The 18,057-nt window shown below is 64.1% G+C and overlaps 1 protein-coding gene across 1 annotated transcript in view; it reads right to left on the reverse strand.

The window, feature by feature from the left end:
• Positions 1-1,881: 1,881 nt before the first annotated feature.
• KCNQ4 (potassium voltage-gated channel subfamily Q member 4) overlaps positions 1,882-18,057 on the reverse strand; it is a 17,146-nt gene continuing 970 nt past the window's right edge. The window contains exons 2-14 of the mRNA XM_017828247.1: positions 9,728-9,818; positions 8,970-9,096; positions 8,097-8,272; positions 7,892-8,017; positions 7,670-7,780; positions 7,443-7,538; positions 7,126-7,214; positions 5,826-5,975; positions 3,038-3,255; positions 2,827-2,929; positions 2,613-2,744; positions 2,314-2,449; positions 1,882-2,186 (exon numbers count right to left, since the gene is read on the reverse strand). Coding sequence (XP_017683736.1) covers positions 1,968-2,186; positions 2,314-2,449; positions 2,613-2,744; positions 2,827-2,929; positions 3,038-3,255; positions 5,826-5,975; positions 7,126-7,214; positions 7,443-7,538; positions 7,670-7,780; positions 7,892-8,017; positions 8,097-8,272; positions 8,970-9,096; positions 9,728-9,818 — 1,774 coding nt within the window. The 3' untranslated portion in view covers positions 1,882-1,967. The remainder of the gene's footprint in view (positions 2,187-2,313; positions 2,450-2,612; positions 2,745-2,826; positions 2,930-3,037; positions 3,256-5,825; positions 5,976-7,125; positions 7,215-7,442; positions 7,539-7,669; positions 7,781-7,891; positions 8,018-8,096; positions 8,273-8,969; positions 9,097-9,727; positions 9,819-18,057) is intronic.

Here is an 18,057-nt window from a genome sequence, read left to right on the forward strand (position 1 = left end):
CGGTGGCATCAGGCCCGCACCCCCCAGGCACGCGGTGTGACGGGGCTGAGGAGGGCGATGGAGCTGGAGCCGGGGCCCCGATCCCACTGCGGGGGGGGCTGGTGCAGCTCACGGGGAGCCCCAGGGGGTCAGGGAGGCGGCCGGATGCCTCTGTTCCCTGGCCGGGCGCCCGTGTCCCCTGGCAGGACGCTCCTGTCCCCCGGCCACGGCTCGGCGGCGGGGCTGGAGTGCCACCTCTCGGGAGAGCCGGGAGAGAGTCGGCAGCAGGCAAGGCAGCCTCTACTCCAAATTTTAATGAAACAAATAAGTTAATAAGTTAATCAAGTGAGGTAACTACCGCTGGCTCGGGAGGTCTGCGGGGACCAGCCAGCCCCGGGGGAGGGTCCTACGAGTTAGTTCCTGCGTGCGGCTGCGGGCAAAGCTGTCACATGCACCCTCGCCCCGCGGCCGGGCACCCCCCGGCACCCACCCACCTTCCCCGACACCCCACCCTCCCCTCGTGTCCCACCCCCGGGGCGAAGGGAGGGGGCCAGGGCGGTGCAGGAGCAAGGTGGGGGGGCTGCAAGCAGCTCTGGCACGGCCCGTGCTGGCCACATGCACTAAGGAGGCAGCAGGGTCGGGGGTCCCCACTCTCAGGAGCAGAGGCACGGCCGGGCAAGGATGCAAGGGTCTGAATCCCAGAGAGGGGCTGCACTGGCAGCGAGGGGATCGATGGGATCCTGCCAGGCAGGGCAGATCCCTCACCGCGGGTGTCACCCCCCCAGGACCCCCGGCTGGGCAGGAGCTGCCGCCAGCTCCAGCCTGGCAAACTTTGGCACGACCACAATCGCTTCCAGCCCAGCTCAGCCCAGCGCTGCCGGACTGGAAACCAGCCCCGGGACTGGAGCAGCACAGGAGCTGCTGTGGCTCTGCTGCAGGTGACATGCAAGGAGATCCCCCTGTCCCCACCAGGCAGTCACCCCCCCAGGCCCGGCCCATGCTCCCCGGACCACGGAGGGGACAGGGACACGGGGAGGGACAAACTGAGCACCGCAGGACCCGGCAGGGAGGGAATCCTCTAAGCAAGAGCAGGAGAGGGAGGGATGCTCCTTGGGGACAGCGCCTGTGCCTGCATCCCTGCCTCCTCCACAGCCCCTGCCCAGCTTCACAGCTCCAGGGCCACCCTTGGGGGAAGGTTTTTCACCTGGCCCCAAGCCCCCAGGACCTCCAGGGCCCCCACAGGCAGCAGGATCCAGCCCTGTGAGCTGGCAGGGGGTTGCTTATTGCCTATGTCCCCTCAGGTTGCTCTTCCCGGGGGTGTTGCATATTAAGACATTATTGCATAAATATATATATATATATATCTTCTATATATATATTGCCCTGGGAGCATGCACGGGCAGGCAGAAGGCTCTGCTGTGCTTCTAGAGAGGTGCAGCCTGGTGAGGGGGGACAGACCCCCACTCCCCAAACAGGGGGGGCCCTGCTGCTGCCCTGACCCCGAGCGATGCAGGTCAAACCACACTGGGCTGTGCCCCCACAGCCCCGCTCGGCACCGGCAGCAGAAGGGAGGTGGGACCTTGCATAGCTGGTGGTGATCCCAGCTCAGTTCCGGGGGGGACCAGGCAGGACCCCACTGGGGAGCTGGACATGTCCTGAGAGCTGGGACTGGGGTACGAGCCAAACCCCAGGAGACTGGGCCAGCCTGGAGCATTCCCCGCCTTGGCTGGGGAGCACTCAGGGCCTCAGGAGCTGGGGGGGGTGTTTCATGCCCCAGGAAGGGCAGGAGCATCCCAAGAGCATGGTCTGGCCATGCCATGGGCTCCCACTGTGCCCCCAGAGTGGGCACCCTGCTGCAACCATGCCCCCGCAGAGGAAGACTTGGCTCAAGTGACACGGCGAGGGCCAGGGCTGGGCAGGGCCGGTGGTGCCACAGCATTCCCGGCACCCCATCCCGCGTGGGCAGGATCCATCCCGCTGCCTCCCGCTCAGTCCATGTTGGCGCTGGCCGACCTGGAGATGTTGAGGGTCTGGGCGGAGGCCGAGATGTCCTCGTGGTCCACGGGGCTGTGGTAGTCGGAGGTGATGTCGGGCTCGCAGGGCGGCACCCGCACGGCTGCCAGGCTGAAGGAGTTCGTGGAGCCCTTGCGGAGGCACTGGGAGTAGAGGCCGAGCAGCAGGTCCAGCTTGTGCTCGATGGATTGCACCTGCAGGGTGGGCAGGGCAGGGCTGAGCCGCTTTCCCCCGTGGGAGGGGACACGGGAATCTCAGTTCCCCCATCCCGTGGGTGCCAAAGGGACGGGGGCACATTCCCTGGGGGTGTCCCCTCCTGACCTGCCGCTCCACTTTGACCACGCGCCCCATCATGCTGAGCTCGTCCACCAGCTCCATCTCCAGCGCCGGCTTCTCCCCCTTCTCCCTCACCTTCTTGTCCACAGCCAGGGCCCCCCTGCCCATGATCTGGTCCACGCTGGCAGGGAAGGAAAGGACAGAGCCCGTCACTCTCGAGGGCGTGTGAGGCCACAGGGAATGGGGAGAGGGCTCTGGGAACGTGTCCCACCCACAGCGATGGGCCAGCACCTCATCTGGTGGTGGGAGACCCAGGGAACCCCACCAGCTCCAGGGCACCTCACCGTGTCTGCAGGCTCTTGATCCTGCCCAGCATGTCCAGGTGCCCGGCCGAGTACTGCTCGATGACGTCCTTGACGTCGTAGGGACGCAGCGTCTCCTTGAACTTCCTCTTGGCCACCAGGAACTTCAGGATCCTGCAGGGACACCCGGGCTGGCTGCGGGGCACTGGGGAGGGACAGGGAGGTGCCCGGGGGGTGCGGGAGGGGACGGTCTCACCTGACAGCCCGGATGAGGGTCTTCACCGCTGGCATGATGTCCTCGAAGGTCAGGTCGCAGTGGGAGCCCTTCTCCTCGCCGCTGTCCTCCGGAGGGCAGTCGGCTGCGGGTGCCAAGAGCAGGTGGATGGCAGAGACCCAGGGCTGCCCCCCCCAAACACCTGCAGCCCCCCCAGCGTGTCCCAGACCGCACCAGCAGTCCCAGGGCTCACCCTCAACCGGGGTCCGCGGCTTGAGCCTCAGGGAGGCGCGGAAGCGGGTGCGGTCGTTGAAGCTCCAGCTCTTCTGCACCTTGGTGGGGCTGGTGGCCTCGGGCACGTCCTCGGTGCTGGGGGAGCGGTGCAGGGGGGGCCCCAGCTGCTGGCGGCCGCGGCTGCCCTGCCGCTGGGAGCTGCTCAGCCAGATCCGCTCCTTGAGCCCCATCTTGTTGCTGTGGGGGGACAGTGGGGTGGGGGGGAGGCAGCGTCACCGGGGGGGTGGGGAAGGGGACAGCGGGCACACGTGGTGCCCACCGTGGCGGGGGCGGCCGTGCTGAGCTCATGGAGAGCCCCCTGGCACGCGACGGGCACGAGCCAGGCCAGGAGCAGGCGGTACCACGGTGGGGGCAGCTCTGGGGTTTAACTCCTCTGAACACCTTTTTTTTTTTTGTGCCAAGAGGAGAGAAAGGAGGTGACAGACAGACAGGGAGAGTGGGGACAGACAGGTGTGGCAGTGGGGGACATGTGGCAGAGCCACTGACAGAGGCTGGTGGGAGCAGCCCTGCTCCTGCTCCATCCCCTCTGGCACAGGGCACCCCCGGCACCCTCCTCCTCCTCCTCCAGGCTGCACCACCTAATCCAGGCTCTGCTCCTGCCCTAACACGAGCTCTGCTCCCAAAACCAGCCACTCCACTGGATTGGGGGGAAACACCAGGCATCATTTATGTAGGACCTACACAAAAACATCCCCTGAATGCTGCCTTTTGCACAATCTGGGACCCCAAGCACAGCTCGAGCCTCGGGAGGCCAAGTGGATGCATGGGGCAGGACTCCAAAGCCAGGGAGGACAAGGAGCAAATCCCACCCATGCTGCAGGACAGGATCCGTGGAATCCCAGCATCTGGGGAGACTCCTGGATTTCCTGGGCCAGGAGTCACAGGGCAAGGCAGGGGTACAGGCAGGGTGGAGGTAGGGGTAGAGCCCTTCCCCATGCAGGCTGCTGATCCAGAGAATGGGAATGGCTCTGTCCTGAGAGACCAGGCTGCAGGACAGGGGGGGGATGGGGTCAGTCCGGGTGCATCAGTTGGTTGGATTTGGCATCCCCATCCATGATGCACGATGGGGAAACTGAGGCAGGGCTGCTGTGGGAGCCGGTGGGGGACAGTGGGGAGAGACCGCTGGGCCCAGGCCATGCACAGACCCCCCTGCCCTGCAGAAGGACCCCCCCTTCGGCCTCCCCCTGCTCTGCCTCACTCCCCAGCCCTCCCCACGCTGCAGTCAGCAGGCATCCAGGCACGGAGCACCATGCATCCCGCCCTTCCCGGTCCCACTCTCCGCCGGGATGGGCAGGCAGCCAGCGCGGGCAGGCAGCAAGGACACGGTACCTCCGTCTCCACGTGCCCCACGTCTGCAAGAGCCTCCTCTTACCACTAAAGATGGGGCTGGAGGGTCAGGGCAGAGACACAGGAGAAAAGAGAGTCAGCCGTGGCCGGGGGGGGGAGCGCAGCATCCCGGGCCACATTCCCGACCCCCCGGGCCCGTGGGCGCGGGGTCCCGAAGTGCCACCGCTGAGCATCGCCCGCGGCTCCAGCCCCGCGGTACCGCCTCTGCCGGGGGAGGCGGCATTGTTTGTGTAGGTCCTGCATAAACGCGGCGCCTGTTCCGGTTCCGCGGCTCTGCCAGGAGGGTTCGGTGACGGGACGCGGTGCCGAGCGCTGGGACGGGGCGTGGGTGACCCCCCGAACCCCGCGGGGGCTCCGCGGCCCCCGGTCCCCGCCCTCCGCCGGGGCCGAGCGTTACCTGAGCCGCAAACACTTGTGGGGCTGCACGTCCTCCTCCTTCCAGCTTTGGGGGGGCACGGGAGGTTTGGGGGGGGGGAGGTTGGAGGGATGTAGAGGAGGGGGGTGAGCAGGAGAGGGGAGGAGAGAGAGAAGATGAGATGTTATGAGAGGTGATGCTCGCGGAGGAGGTGGGGGGGCTCGGGCCCCCCGGAAAGGGGGTGCAGTCCTTCCCCTGGTCACCGGGACACGGAACCCAGGCTGGTGCTGCTGCAAGGGAGCCCCCTGAGCCCAAACTCACCCACACTGTGCCACATGTGGCAGCACAGAGGACACCGAGGCACGGTGCCTCCCCCCACCTCACCCTGCTGCTGGCCCAGGGCCCTGTGCCAATGTGCCAGTGCTCTGGGTGGTTGGCCAGCAGCCACGGTGGCACACCGGGTCTCCAGGATGCTCTTCAGCCAAGGGGACCGGGGACACGGGGCAGAGCAGCCACCACCAGCAGCACGGCAGCCCTGACCCCCTCTTGCCTCTTCTGGTGGGCACTGGGGCAGCTCAGCATCGCTGCTCCCACTGCCAGGGGCACGGGCAGCCCTCCTCACACCACAGGCTCTGGGTTTTGCTCCTTGCCTGGCTCTGCAGCGAGGCCACATGGCCCCATCCCCACAACATGGCAGTGCTGCCTCTGCCAGGGTGTTTTCTGCCACGGTTGGTTCCCCTGTGCCCGGTCCCCTGTGCCAGAGCCACATAAAAAAGGGGCTTCACAAAGATACAACAGCCCAGAGTCTCTCCTTGAGGACCAAACGTGCCCACTCTGGAGCAGGGAGCAGTGCTGGAAGCAGTGCCAGGAGCAGGATGGACTCCCAGCAGGGCCCTGAGCGGGGAGCAGGGCCAGTTTGGGGTGGTGGGCACCACTGGGGTCCGGTCTGGCAGTGATGGCACTGCAGTGGCATCGCAGGAGGACACAGAGGAGCAGAGGAGACAGAGCAGAGAGGAGGGAGAACACGGGGGCTGCCCCCTCCTACCTTTCCCCTGAACACGTGGCCAGGCTTTTCTGGGCAGGGGTGAAGGAGAGGTAAGTTGGTGGGGCTCTGTCGGGCAATTTTTTCACCTCTGAGTTCCTAAATCCTCCGTTGCGAACTCGGTGCAAGTGCTCAAACATAAGTACCAGCTCTCTGAGGTCGGGGCGAAATAAAAACAAGGAGAAATTAAATTTTCCAAAGCAAACCAAGGCTGAGCAGCGCCGGGTCCTCCTGAGCACAAACCAAAGCAAAACCAGGGTAAAACAAGAAGAAAAAAAAAAAAATCAACATTTTTGTTCAAAAGATAGTTCCTTAATAGCAGGTTGAGGCACTTGGGGGGGATGGGAAGGGGGAGCTGGGATAGGGTCCCACAGAGAGGAGGGGTTGGACCTGTGCTGAGAGGGATGGGTCAGGCAGGGACAGGCAGGACACCCCTTGGATGGGGACATGGGAACCTGCCACCATCAGATCCAGGGGTCTGGGCACAGCTGGAGTAGCCAGGAGGGAAAAGCTCAGATCCAACAGGGATTGAGTATGGCTCTATCTCAGCTCCCCACTGCAGGGGAAGTGGCTCCTGGCCCAGCAGGTGAAGCCCCCCATGATCCCAGGCTCCGTGGTGATGCTCGGGAAGCTGCACCTCCTCGGTCAGGGAGCAGAGGGACTCGCTGTTGGGGCTGTTAAGAGCCCTGTCTTTGGAAAAACAAAAAGTGGAACAGAAGAAGAACAAATTTGTCCCTGCAAAGGAACACACGGGTGGAGCAGGGCAGGATGCACAGGCAGGGGTGAGGCACAGGGGTGGCAAACCCTGGTGAGCTCGAGGTGATGGGGACACACAGAGAGTCTGGAAAAGCTTTGGAGGTTCTTTGATCCACCCAACTACATCCCAGGGGCCATGGGAGGGAGAACTCTGCAGGGATGGGCCATGGGGCTCCCACTGGATCCTGCCATGTCCATCTGGGTCCACACTCGGAGCCGCTCCCATCCGGCTGCAGCTCCATGTCCCCAGCCAGGGGCTCCCTGTGGTGGGTGACACCGTCCTGTTCCCCACGGTGGTGCTGGAGGAAGGCAATGGATGGGGCGAGAGGGTGGGATGAGTGCTGGGTGCTGTGAGGATGATGAGGGTGGAGGAGGGTGCTGGACACTCCAGCAGATGCTGTGCTCCAGCGATCCAGGGCTGAGGAAAGTGTCCGTGCTGCTCGACCCCACCGAGCCCTCGGCGGCTCCACATGGTCCCTCCTGGGCTGCTCCTCCCCACAGAGACCCCCCCAGGAGCCCCTCAGCCCTTGCCCCCTGCCCTGCCTACCTGAAGGCGGGCAGCAGGCTGTCGTAGTAACACCACGTGGCCGTCAGGTACGCCCGGCTGACGTCGGTGGAGTACAGGCGCCAGGCAGCCTGCGGGGAGAGAGACCACGGGAATCGGGATCAGTTGGGAGGTGAGACACCCCCCCCACTGACCCCTCCATCCCCCCCACCACCACAGAGCCCAGCCCAAAGGAGCCAAGTGCTGGACACGGGGTCTGGGTGCTCCCTGCAGCAGGCAGAGGCAGGCAGAGGAGGAGAGGGGGCACAGCAGAGCATTCCTGGGAAGGGACGGGGCAGGACACGCCAGCCCTGCACTACCTGGATCAGGTTTGCCGCCGGAGTCCTCCTCTTCTCGAAGTGCTTCTGCCGGTGCTGCTCCTGCACTTTGAGGGCGAAGCCGGAGCCCAGGATCCCCTGGGGACAGGAGGGGAGGGGGCTGTGGGTGCTGGCAGAGGCTGGCACCCGCACAGGGGTGGGTTTGCCCCCTTCCTCCACAATTCCTGCGGGGCACGAGGCGCAGGGACCCCCCTCCCAGCCCCACTCACGGCGGGCAGGGCGAAGAAGGAGATGCCGAGCAGGGCGAAGCAGGCAGCCAGCATCCGGCCCAGCCACGTCTGCGGCGCCTTGTCCCCGTAGCCGATGGTGGTGAGCGTGACCTGCCCGGGGGCGGAGCAGGGCGAGGCCTGGAGGGAGCTCTCCCCCCGCGGCCCCATCCCACCCTCCTCGTCCCCCTCCCGGGGCCGGGGGGCCGCGGCGGCCGAGCTTACCGTGCCCCACCACAGCGAGTCGGCGTAGGTGGCGAACTGCACGTTGGCGTCTTTCTCGGCCAGGTAGACGAGGAAGGAGGCGAAGATGAGCACGAGGAAGCCGATGTACCAGGCGGTGATGAGCTCCTGGGGGGAAGGGGCACGAGGGGTGAGGGGGGCACGGGTTGGGGGGCGCGGGGGCCGCGCCGGGACGGGGCCTCCTCACCTTGCTGTGGGCGTAGACGACGGAGCCCAGCAGCTTCCAGGTGCCGCCGCGGCGGTCCATGCGCACCATGCGCAGGATCTGCAGGAAGCGCATGCTCCGCAGCGCAGACGTGGCGAAGATGTTGCCCTGGGTGCCGGCAGCGATGATGGCCACCGAGGCCACGAAGACGATGAAATCTGGCAGGGGGAAACCAAGGTCAGGGGCGTGGGGCTTTTCCCCAAACGCTGCCATCCCCCCAAAACCCCTGTCCTAGTTAGAACAGCTGGGACCAGTTCGTCGCTGTGTGGGTGTAACCCAAAACTGTGTATTCCATAGCCTTTCATGCCATTTCCCAGGAACTGTTATCAATAGACCATTTACACCCTCTGCCCAGAGCACTCCTGACTCCTCAGGCTGTAAACTGGGTGTTAAGAGGCCTTTTAGAGATAGGAGGATGCTCCTGTCCTCACACCCAGTGTGGAACTCCCCGCCCTGAGGGAGGCACTGGGCATTCCTGCCTGAACTGGAGGATATATAAGCTTGGGGTCTTGGGACTTTTTTAACCACTTGTGGGATCCAGAGGAAGACTGCACCCCACCACTCTCAACCAGACTGCAACACCACTCTCAACAGACTGCACCAGCACTCTCACCAACAGGTGTTCCCCTCTCCCCCTTTACTTTGGACTCAGGGGGCCCAACAAACACCACTCTGTCCACGCCCCAGGGTGCTGGGTTATACATTTGGGGTTTTGTGGGTTAAAACCAATCGTTTGCCTGTATAATCGTACTTATTGTATTATTTCATTAAATTGTTACTCTGACTTGTAACCTCTCTTTTGAGTTGGGTTCGTTTCCCCTACTGGTTTACCTTTAAACCAGCACAACCCCGTACCTATAACACAGAAGGGTTTCCTGGCGAAGCGGAACCGTCCCCGCCAGCCCCGGTAGCGGCAGCAGCAGCCGGCGGACCAGACGCGGATGATGTACTCCATGCCGAACACCACGATCATGACGAACTCCTGAGGGGCAGAGGGGGGTGAGGGGGGCAGGGGGACTCAGCTTTGGGGGGGCACAACCTGAAATAGTGCTATGGTGTCCCCCCAAGGCCACGGGAGCCGTCCCGGGGGAACGGGGGCAGTGAGACGGGAGCCGCAGCCGTCGGGGCTGTCTGAGCGTCCCGGCTCTCCTGCCTCGCTCTGAGCTGGGTCCTTTTCCTCCACCGTCAGCATTGTCCTCCTACCTCTCGCACGAACAAGCCCCCGTTCTGCTTACTCGCAGGAAAGTCACAAGGACCTTCCCAATTTAGTCTCCATCACTCGGGAGAAGTCCCGCGTCAGCTCTTTCTGACAGTTTGGGGGAAAGTTGCCTTTTTTAGCCCCTCCTGCCCTGCCTTTTCCAGCGGTTGATGCCTCTCTGCAGCACAGAGGGACTGTGGCGGGATGGACCCCCCCTGAGCCGTGGGGACACCCCCAACAAGGCCACCCCCAGCTCCACCCCAGCGTGCCACAGAGGCTGCCATCGTTGGATCATCGGGGACGTCCGGGCTGGGAAAGGGTCGGAGGAGTTTTGTCCGTGATCTTGACCGAGTCCTTCAGGGTACAATGTGGGGAGGGGGAATTCAAGCCCCAGCCCTGCTCCTGCATCACTTACCAGGATGAAGAGGCACTCGTTGGCCAGTTTCTGGTGCTCCTGGATGGTGGAGAAGACCGACAGCACCAGGCAGCTGAAGACGAGGAGGAATCTGGAAGGGCAGAGCGTCAGTGAGGGCACCAGGGTGGTCGGGGGACCCGAGCACTGGGGCAGCCAGGGGAGCCCAGCCCACAGTGCTGCCCCCCACTTGCAGCCTGAGCCCCCCGGCCAAGACCTCCACGGCCGTGGCTGAGCCACCAGAGACACAGTTTGCCCCTAGATGGTGGCATGGAGCCACTGGGGAGCCCGGGAGCAGCCGTGGGGCTCGGTGCCAGGCTCCACCTCGGCCCTGCCGGCTCTTAATTAAAGGCAGGGAGGGAGATGAGGGGTCCCACACCGTGGAGAGTTTTGCTGCTGCAGAAAGGGGACCAGAGCTTCTCCAGACTGTCCCCAGCACCGCTGCCACCGTGGGGACCTGCCAGGGCCACGGGGACCACCTGGGAACAGCCGACCCAGGGGAAGAGTCCCCAGGGAGCTGCTCCAGGGCTGTTCATCCCCGAGCGCTGGGCTCAGGAAACAGGGGCTTTGGCCCATTTAAAGTAAGGAGGGGGGGGAAAAGAAGTAGACTCTGAAGCTGAAGCAAATGAAACTCCAAAAATACATTTTTTTCCCCTGATCCAGCTATTCTAAAAAAGGAAAGTGGAGGGCTTGTGCCACGGGCCCACGTGACGGAAAAGGGCCACTGCTCCGTCAGAGCCGGCTCCGGGAACCCATGTCCCACTGGGCAGCACTGGGATGGCTTGGCTGAGGCTGGCAGTGGCCCTGGCACCCTGTCCCCGAGCTGGTGGGCACCCATCTCCCCCCCTCCAGCACCGTCACCCCACAGCGGGGCTGGGGAGTAGCACCCAAAACTCAATGCCCAGCCTAAAGGGGACAGGTGGGTTCCCCTTCCCCAAAAGTGCTGCTGGAGATGGGACCGACAGCAGAGAAACCACAGGGAGTGGGAGAAGTGCTGGATGCAGAGCTTGGAGGAGGGAGAGCTGGAGCCACACACCAACAGGCACCAAGGGGCCCGGGGTGTCACAGCCTTGTCACCGCCCTGCCCTCGCTGCAGAGGACGATGCTCCTCTCCCGGGCACTCCCCACCCGCAAGGCAGAAGGTTGGAGCCAGTTCCTTCGCCCTCTGAATTATTAATTGGGGCTCTTTCCTCTGGCACAGCAGTTCTGGAATTAACCCCTGCGGGCACAGCGGTGCCCCCGTGCTGTGGGCAGGGAGCACTGGGCACCGGGCTGAGGAGGAAAACACGGCCCAGGGTAGAGCTCTCAGCTTTGTGCATCATCAGCAATAAAGATTATCCAAGCAGGATTTCGCAGGCAATTACACGGGCAGCGAAGCACAAAGCAGAAGAGAAGGCAGAAATCTCCCAGCCTGCAAAGATTTGTGCCTCCCTCTTCATCCAGGGAGCGGTGCAGGGGGGGGTCTCCGGGGCCCGGGCACACGCTGATCCCACGGGGACCTGCTGTGGGTGGCCCTGGCTCTGGTACCGAGCCGGAGCCCCACACCTCACCCACCGGGTTGGAAACCTGCCCCGCCGCGGCGGGGATACCTCCCACCCGGCCCCCTCGGCATCCCACGGGATTTGGGGAAGGATACAGGCATGAGAGGCCCCACGGGGCCGGCTGGGAAAGAAACTTCCTGGGAACGCATCACCTGCTAGGAATTAACTCGTAAAGCCTGGGCAAACGCCCCGGCCCGGCCGCCGGCAGCGCCTAAGCGGCTTAGGGAAGGGTCAGATGCCTGAAGGCGGCGCGGGAAGCCGGGAATCAGCATTCCCCCCTTCCTCCGGGGCAGGAATGCTGCTCTCAGCAGCTCCACCCCACTACAAAGGGGGTATCCCACACCGACCCCCCCCGTCAAAGACCACGGTGTGACGGCAGCACCAGGCTCCCCACCCCAATTCACTGCTCTTCCCACTTACCAAGGGGTCTTAAAAAACAAGGAACGCCGCCAGGGAAATGGGGAGAGGGCAGAGATAGTGGGATAGCACCCGGCAGGAGCCTCGCTGTCTCCCCATTCCCCTGCTCCAGCATCCCGGGGAACGGAGGGAGCAGATGCTGGTGTAGCTGAGCCACTGTTTCACCTCTCCCCAATAAACTTCCCATCTCCAGCCCCCTCCCCGCAGAGTCCCACACCCCTCCCTGCCAGCACGGGAGGGGATGTGCCACCAGCAGCCTGGGCACAGGGACGGGCCCCTCCGGCTGCTGTCACCCAGCAGGAGCAGAGCCCGTCTGCAGCAACACTCCTCCCCAAAATAATAATTAAAACGCGGCAGGGGCCCGGCTCGGAGCAGGTGAATCTCCTCCCATTAATCTTCATTAGGGTGGACTCTGCCATATGCTGCTCCCCGAGCCGGCGGAGGAACAGGTGAGCTGGGAAAGCTGCTGAGCTCAGGGGAAGCAGGGCCAAGTCGGTCCCGGATGGTGAAGAGCTGTGCTGGGCAAGGGGGCACCGGTTGGCACCCAGTGCCCACCCGGCTGCACCCCGGTATAGCCGGGGACGAGCTGTGCCCTGGCACCCGCCGCCGACGGGCCGCGATCCTCGGAGCCCGTGCGGCGGGATGGGGCTGGAACAGCCCGCCCAGCTGTGCCCCCCAGCCCCCAGCACGGGGACGGGGGTGACACTGGGTGCCCCGTGCCCCGGCAGGGCTGGCCCGGCCCCCGCTTTGCCCTGCCCTGCAGGGAAGCCCCGAGCCGGGGGCACAGGCAGTGCCGGGTGATAACTCAGCGGAAGGAAAACACCACGCGCCGCAGGATAAACAGCCCAGCCATGGGATGAGCGAGCAGGCAGGCTCCGGGAACGGCACGACTCCCTTCCCCGGCCAAGCCCGGCCCCGTCACGGTGCCCCGGGCCGTACCCACAGCTGTGCCACCGCTGGAAACGCCTGTTTAGAGCAAAACCGCCCGAGCCCGGCTCTGGTGGGGATGAGGATGGGGATGGTGTTTCACCCTCCAGGCTCCCCATCCCGCGAGGTCCGGCTCCCCGAGCACCCTCTGCAGCTGTATAAACAGCGTGTCCCATAAATCCCCATCCCTCGCCCCAGCAGCCCTCCAGGAGAGGTGGAGCAGGAGGCCTGTCTGCTCCGGGGGATATAAATAACCGGGGTGTAGCGGCCCTGTTTGCGCCCGTAACCATGGCAGGGTCCGTCCCACGCCGCGAAGAAGAGAAGCAGAAAAGCTCCGAGTGTTTCCCCACGGTCAGGGAAACCAGAGCTGGAGTCGGGAGCCGTCCAGCCCCGCTGCAGCTCTGACACCACAAACCCCAGCACACGCTCAGAGCCTGGCCCTGGCCCGGTTAGCAGCAGCAGCAGAGGAAGGGCACTGCTCCCAGAGCCCTCCTCGCCCCCACAGCCAGGGGTGAGGCAGGATGGGGTGTTCCCAGTGCCCTGACAGAGGCTGGAAGCAGAGCTGGGATGCAGAGCCTGTCTTCAGGCTGCATCCCACGGCAGGGACCCTGCAGCACCCACGGCAGCAGGGTGACGTCCAGATGACGTCCCACAGCACACACGAGCCCGTGGCCCCAACAGCTTTGTTCTTTGGGAGCCAGATCCCGCTGATGGCATTGTCCATCACGCTGGCATGGCACGTGTCTGCACCCCAGTGCCACCCCCAGCCCCCCGGCCCCGCGGTCCCCACGGGGAGCACGGTCACAAGGCTCCTGTGGATGGTGCCAAGACACTCACACGGAGCAGCCGAGATAGTTTTGCTCTTGAATCATCTGGCAAAGAGCTGGGCTGGAGGGGGGGGAAGAAACCAGAGTGTTTTCCAGTGCACCTCCTGTGCCCGCTGGGCCTTGCACCCCTGGGGAGGGATCGGGGCTGGCACCCTCCTCCAGCGCCCAGGGAGGGATGGGATGGGGACATTTGGGGTGCAGCAACATGAGTGGCCCCAAGAAGTCCAGGCAGGCTGGGACCCCCAAAGCAGGGAGGGCAGCAGCACCCACAGGCAGAGGGGGCAGGTTTGGGGCCTCACCCCGAGAGTCGCAGTTGGGGGGGGGGAAGAGATCCAAAAGCTCTCCAGGGTGACTCAGCACCACCCCTGCACCCCCTGGCAGTGAAGCACCCCCTGGCAATGGGGCTCAACCCCATCCTCAAAACTGGCACCTCCCGTGCTGGGCTGGGGGGGTCCGACAGGAGCAGCAAAACGGGAAAAGGGAAAAAGCCAGGAAGGAAAATCAATGCACAGTTTCATGTTGCGCCGAAGCCGCTTAATTTTATGCCCCGGTGACACCGCGCCGGGCCCGGGAAAGTGCTGTGCCTGCTCCTCTTCCCGCTGGCATTGCCCCCAAACCAGCTCCCCTTTCAAACCCAGGAAAGGCGAGCGGGGCCAGCCCTCAAAGGGCACAGGGGGCACAGCCTCCAGCCCCTCTGGCTGTGGCCGTGCCACCCCCACGGCCCTGGGGGGGACAAGTTAAACGCCTGGAGTTTGAAATGAGGTTTTTCCGAGCAGGCGCCGGAGGGTCAGCGTTGAGCAGGGATGGAGCAGCTTCCCTGCAAACCAGCCAGGGCTCCAGCCCTCTGAACAGACCTGGGTGGGATGGCAAGGGCAGGAGCAGCTTCCCTGCAAACCAGCCAGGGCTCCAGCCCTCTGAACAGACCTGGGTGGGATGGCAAGGGCAGGAGCAGCTTCCCTGCAAACCAGCCAGGGCTCCAGCCCTCTGAACAGACCCGGGTGGGATGGCAAGGGCAGGAGCACCTTCCCTGCAAACCAGCCAGGGCTCCAGCCCTCTGAACAGTCCTGGGTGGGATGGCAAGGGCTGGGATTTGGGGCTGCTGCAGGCAGTGACCACAGTGCCACCCCCGGCATGGCAGGGAAGGGCTTTCCTACTCTGCAAGCAATGGTGGAGGGGTGTGACGAGGCAGGGGACACAAAAGCGGGGGTGACAGACCCTCTGCCCACCTCAGCCCTCTGCCATAACAGTATCCGAGCACAGGGATGCTCTGGGACAGACGAGCTGCCAGCACCCTGGTCCCTGCCCAGAGCACAGGGGACACATCCCGCCCCCTCTGTCCTGCTGCCCCGAGCCAGATGGGATTTCTCACGGCCCCAAGGTGCCCGGCCAGCCCTGAGCCGAGGAGAGCCCTGGCTGGCATCACCCAGCCAGTGCCAGGATTGCACCGGGGCTCTGACAGGACCTGCCACCCTTCTGTCCCCACGACGTCCATGGGGATCCAAAGGCACCAAACACGCAGCAAGGACAAGGATGGAGCTCTGTGCTCCTGTCCCCTCAGGCACAGGGTGACACTTCCACAAGGCAAATAAAACCCAGGCAAGGTGCCACCAGCGGCACAGGCAGGGGACCGGGCCTGGCAGGGGGGACACTGCTCCAGGCAGGGGATTGCAGTTGTTACTGGTGCTGCTGGCTCAGTCTTCCCTAATTTGCTCCAGGTTAAACTGTTCTGTATGAAAGTGTTCCTCTAGGAACGGGAAAAGTGCTGAGCTGAGCTCCTGGTGCACCCAGGAGCAGTTTCATAACCACCAACACAAGCTCCCAGACCCCGGATGGCACCGAGAGCCGCTGTGGGGGGGCCTGGTGGGTGAGGAGGGGTTGCTGCAGGGACAAGCCACAGTGGGCAGCAGGAACAGCTGGAACTGGACACCTGGACAGCTGGGTGGTGCAGCTCCAGGCTGCAGGAGACCCCTTGGCAGGGCAGCCCCCACTGATGGGACACGCAGCCGTGCCCGTGCCAAGGGCAGGAGCCCACGGCAGCTCTGCCAGGAGCAGGGAACAGCCTTCCCGCTTGCTGAAGAGGAGGAGATTGGAAAAGGAAGTTGATATTTTGCCTTTTGGCTCTAAAGCCTTTCGGTTAATGCTCTGGGCTCGCTCCTGGATTTCCTCCATAAGCTCCGGGGCTAGAAAGTCTCATTCCAAGCAAAACGCAGCTTTGTGAGCCCGGCGAGCGTGGCTGTGCCATGGTCAGTGCGGGGCTGGAGGGGCTGGAGGTGGTCAGCCAACTCCACACACCTCAGAACCTTGGCTTTCCACCTGCACGGGCAGCCCTGCCCACACCACCCCCAGGCAGAGCTGGCAGCAGGCTCAGGGGCTGCAGAGATGGTGCAGCCACCAAACCACCCAGCCCGGAGCAGGCGCTGGTTCAAGGAGTCGTTTGGGATCAATTTGCCGACAGAAAGAGGCTGAAGTCGGTCAATAAACGGGATGGGCTCAGCCCAGCTCCTGCTCCCAGCCCTGAGCTGCTCCGGGGAGGGAAGCGCGTCACTTCTCAGCGGGTATTTCCATTTTAGCAGTTCCCAGCCCTGCCTCGGAGCCAAGACTGCCCGGGGGAGGCAGCGCAGCCGCCACTCAGGGGACGGCTCTGCCCCCAGCACTGCCCCGACCTCGGGCCGGGGGCTCCATCCCCCCCTGCCTCAGTTACCCCCCGGGTGGGGGTAACACCTTCTTCCTCTTTTGTAGGAAAAAAAAAAAGACAAAGGTATCGAGGCACACAAATCATCCCTGAGAACTTCAACACCACTGCAACAGCTTAGCAGCTCCCATCTGCTGCGGGAGAGGAAAAAAAACCCCACAACACAACTTGGAAGGAGCCAGAAATGAGCAGCAGTTACAGGGAAGGCTTTCACAGAACAGATGTCCACACCTTGCACCCACTGCGGCGTCTTCCCACAGGCTTTGGGGGGTCCCTGGCAGGACTCTGCCCTGCAGCTGCCTCGGCCCTAAAACGAAGTGAGCAAGTGAACACAAACCCTCCCCAGCGAAGGCTGAAGGTGCTTTGCTCCTGCTCTCGATGGCTGCACCGTCTTGTGGGACAAAGCCCATCATCCAAGAGCTGGGGCCAGGCCCAGCAGGGTCTGGAGGGGCTTGGTGGGCCCTGCAAGAGGAGCTGCTGGGTTGTTTCTGGGGCAAAACGCGCTCGAATCACGAGGACGAACCGGTGAAGGACACGCATGGCCCCGCTGTGAGACGAGCGGGAGCATCTCTGTTCCACAGCCCATGAGCACCTACGCCACAGAGTCTGATTCCCTCCCCTGGCAGGGGCTTTGGCTGCCATCTCTAATTCCTTGCAGGAGAAGCTCTTCCAAGGGTGGTATTTTCCACGCAGGAATTCTGGCGGGAGCCCACTGCGGAGGTGTCGCAGGCGTTACAAATGGGCCCCGGGCTCCTCTCGCGGCTCCCCGGGGAGCTCAGGTGCCCTTTTATCCAGTGACAAATTCATCCTGCCAGCTCGATGTGCTAACTTAGGCAAGACCCATTTTCCTGCCTCTTAACGAGCTCCAGCTCACGCACACCCCGGGAACGACGCAGCGCCGCGGCACCGCTCCGGGGGCAGAGGGAAGGAGGCGACGTTTGGAGTCACGTTCTCAGAGAGGGTCCGAGCCCACGGCACCATGAACACACCTGGCACACACCAGGCAAAGAGGGAAAACACCTCCTTCCCCATGGCCGGGGCAGGGATGTCCTGGCAGTGTCCCCACCGTGTCCCAGCAGTGCCACCGGAGCAGAGCGGGGGGGTCCCAGGTTGGGAAATCCAAAACAACCCCCCAGCACGGAGCCTCCCTCTCTCCCCACGGCCTCCCAGTGGGTTATGGACACCCCAACTCTGCAGCCCCGTTACAGCCCCCTGAGGAAACAACCCCGAGGGGCTGAAGCTGTTCCCCAGCCCTGAGCTGAGCCTGCTCGTCTTGGAGAAGCTTCTGCTTGGCCTTTGGATGCTCAAATCCAGCAAGGAAAGCTGGAGCAGCACCACAGTGCTTGGGAAAACACACTGAGCAGGGCAGGGAGCAGGTGTGCTCCTGGGAGCATCCCGGGCTCCGGCTCTGGAGAGGGATGTTCCAGTGCTGGGGACCAACAGTGACCCAGGAACGGGCACAGCTCCCGGGGTACAGCAGGGACAAGAACACCCCCACTGCCCCCCATCCCACCCGGACTCGGGTCTGGAGGTGCTGGGCTGGCACTTCTGCCTTGTCCCAACGCACGACAGGACAGGGTCCCTGCTCCCACCCAGACCTGCTGGAGCCCTCGGGGGGCTCCTGCCTTTGAGGGTCTTCCCAGGCTCAGAGACCCCGGCCTGGGACAGCGGCAGAGCAGGACGGTGACCTGGATCCCTGCTGTGCCACCGGGAAGGGGCTCCGGGTCACCGAGGGGACCGAATCCCATCCCCGGGGACCGAGTCCCATCTCCGGGGACGAGCTCAGCTCCTCGCACCGGACCCGCCGCAGGACTCGCCCCGCCCGGGATCCCCCCGGGTGGCGGATCCCCCATCGCGCTGCTCCCATCGCACCGGGAGCGGCACCGGGAGCGGCACCGGGAGCGGCACCGGGAGCGGCACCGGGAGCGG

Source organism: Lepidothrix coronata, unplaced genomic scaffold, assembly GCF_001604755.1.
Source record: "Lepidothrix coronata isolate B3197 unplaced genomic scaffold, Lepidothrix_coronata-1.0 Scaffold147, whole genome shotgun sequence".
Lineage (NCBI taxonomy): Eukaryota > Metazoa > Chordata > Aves > Passeriformes > Pipridae > Lepidothrix > Lepidothrix coronata.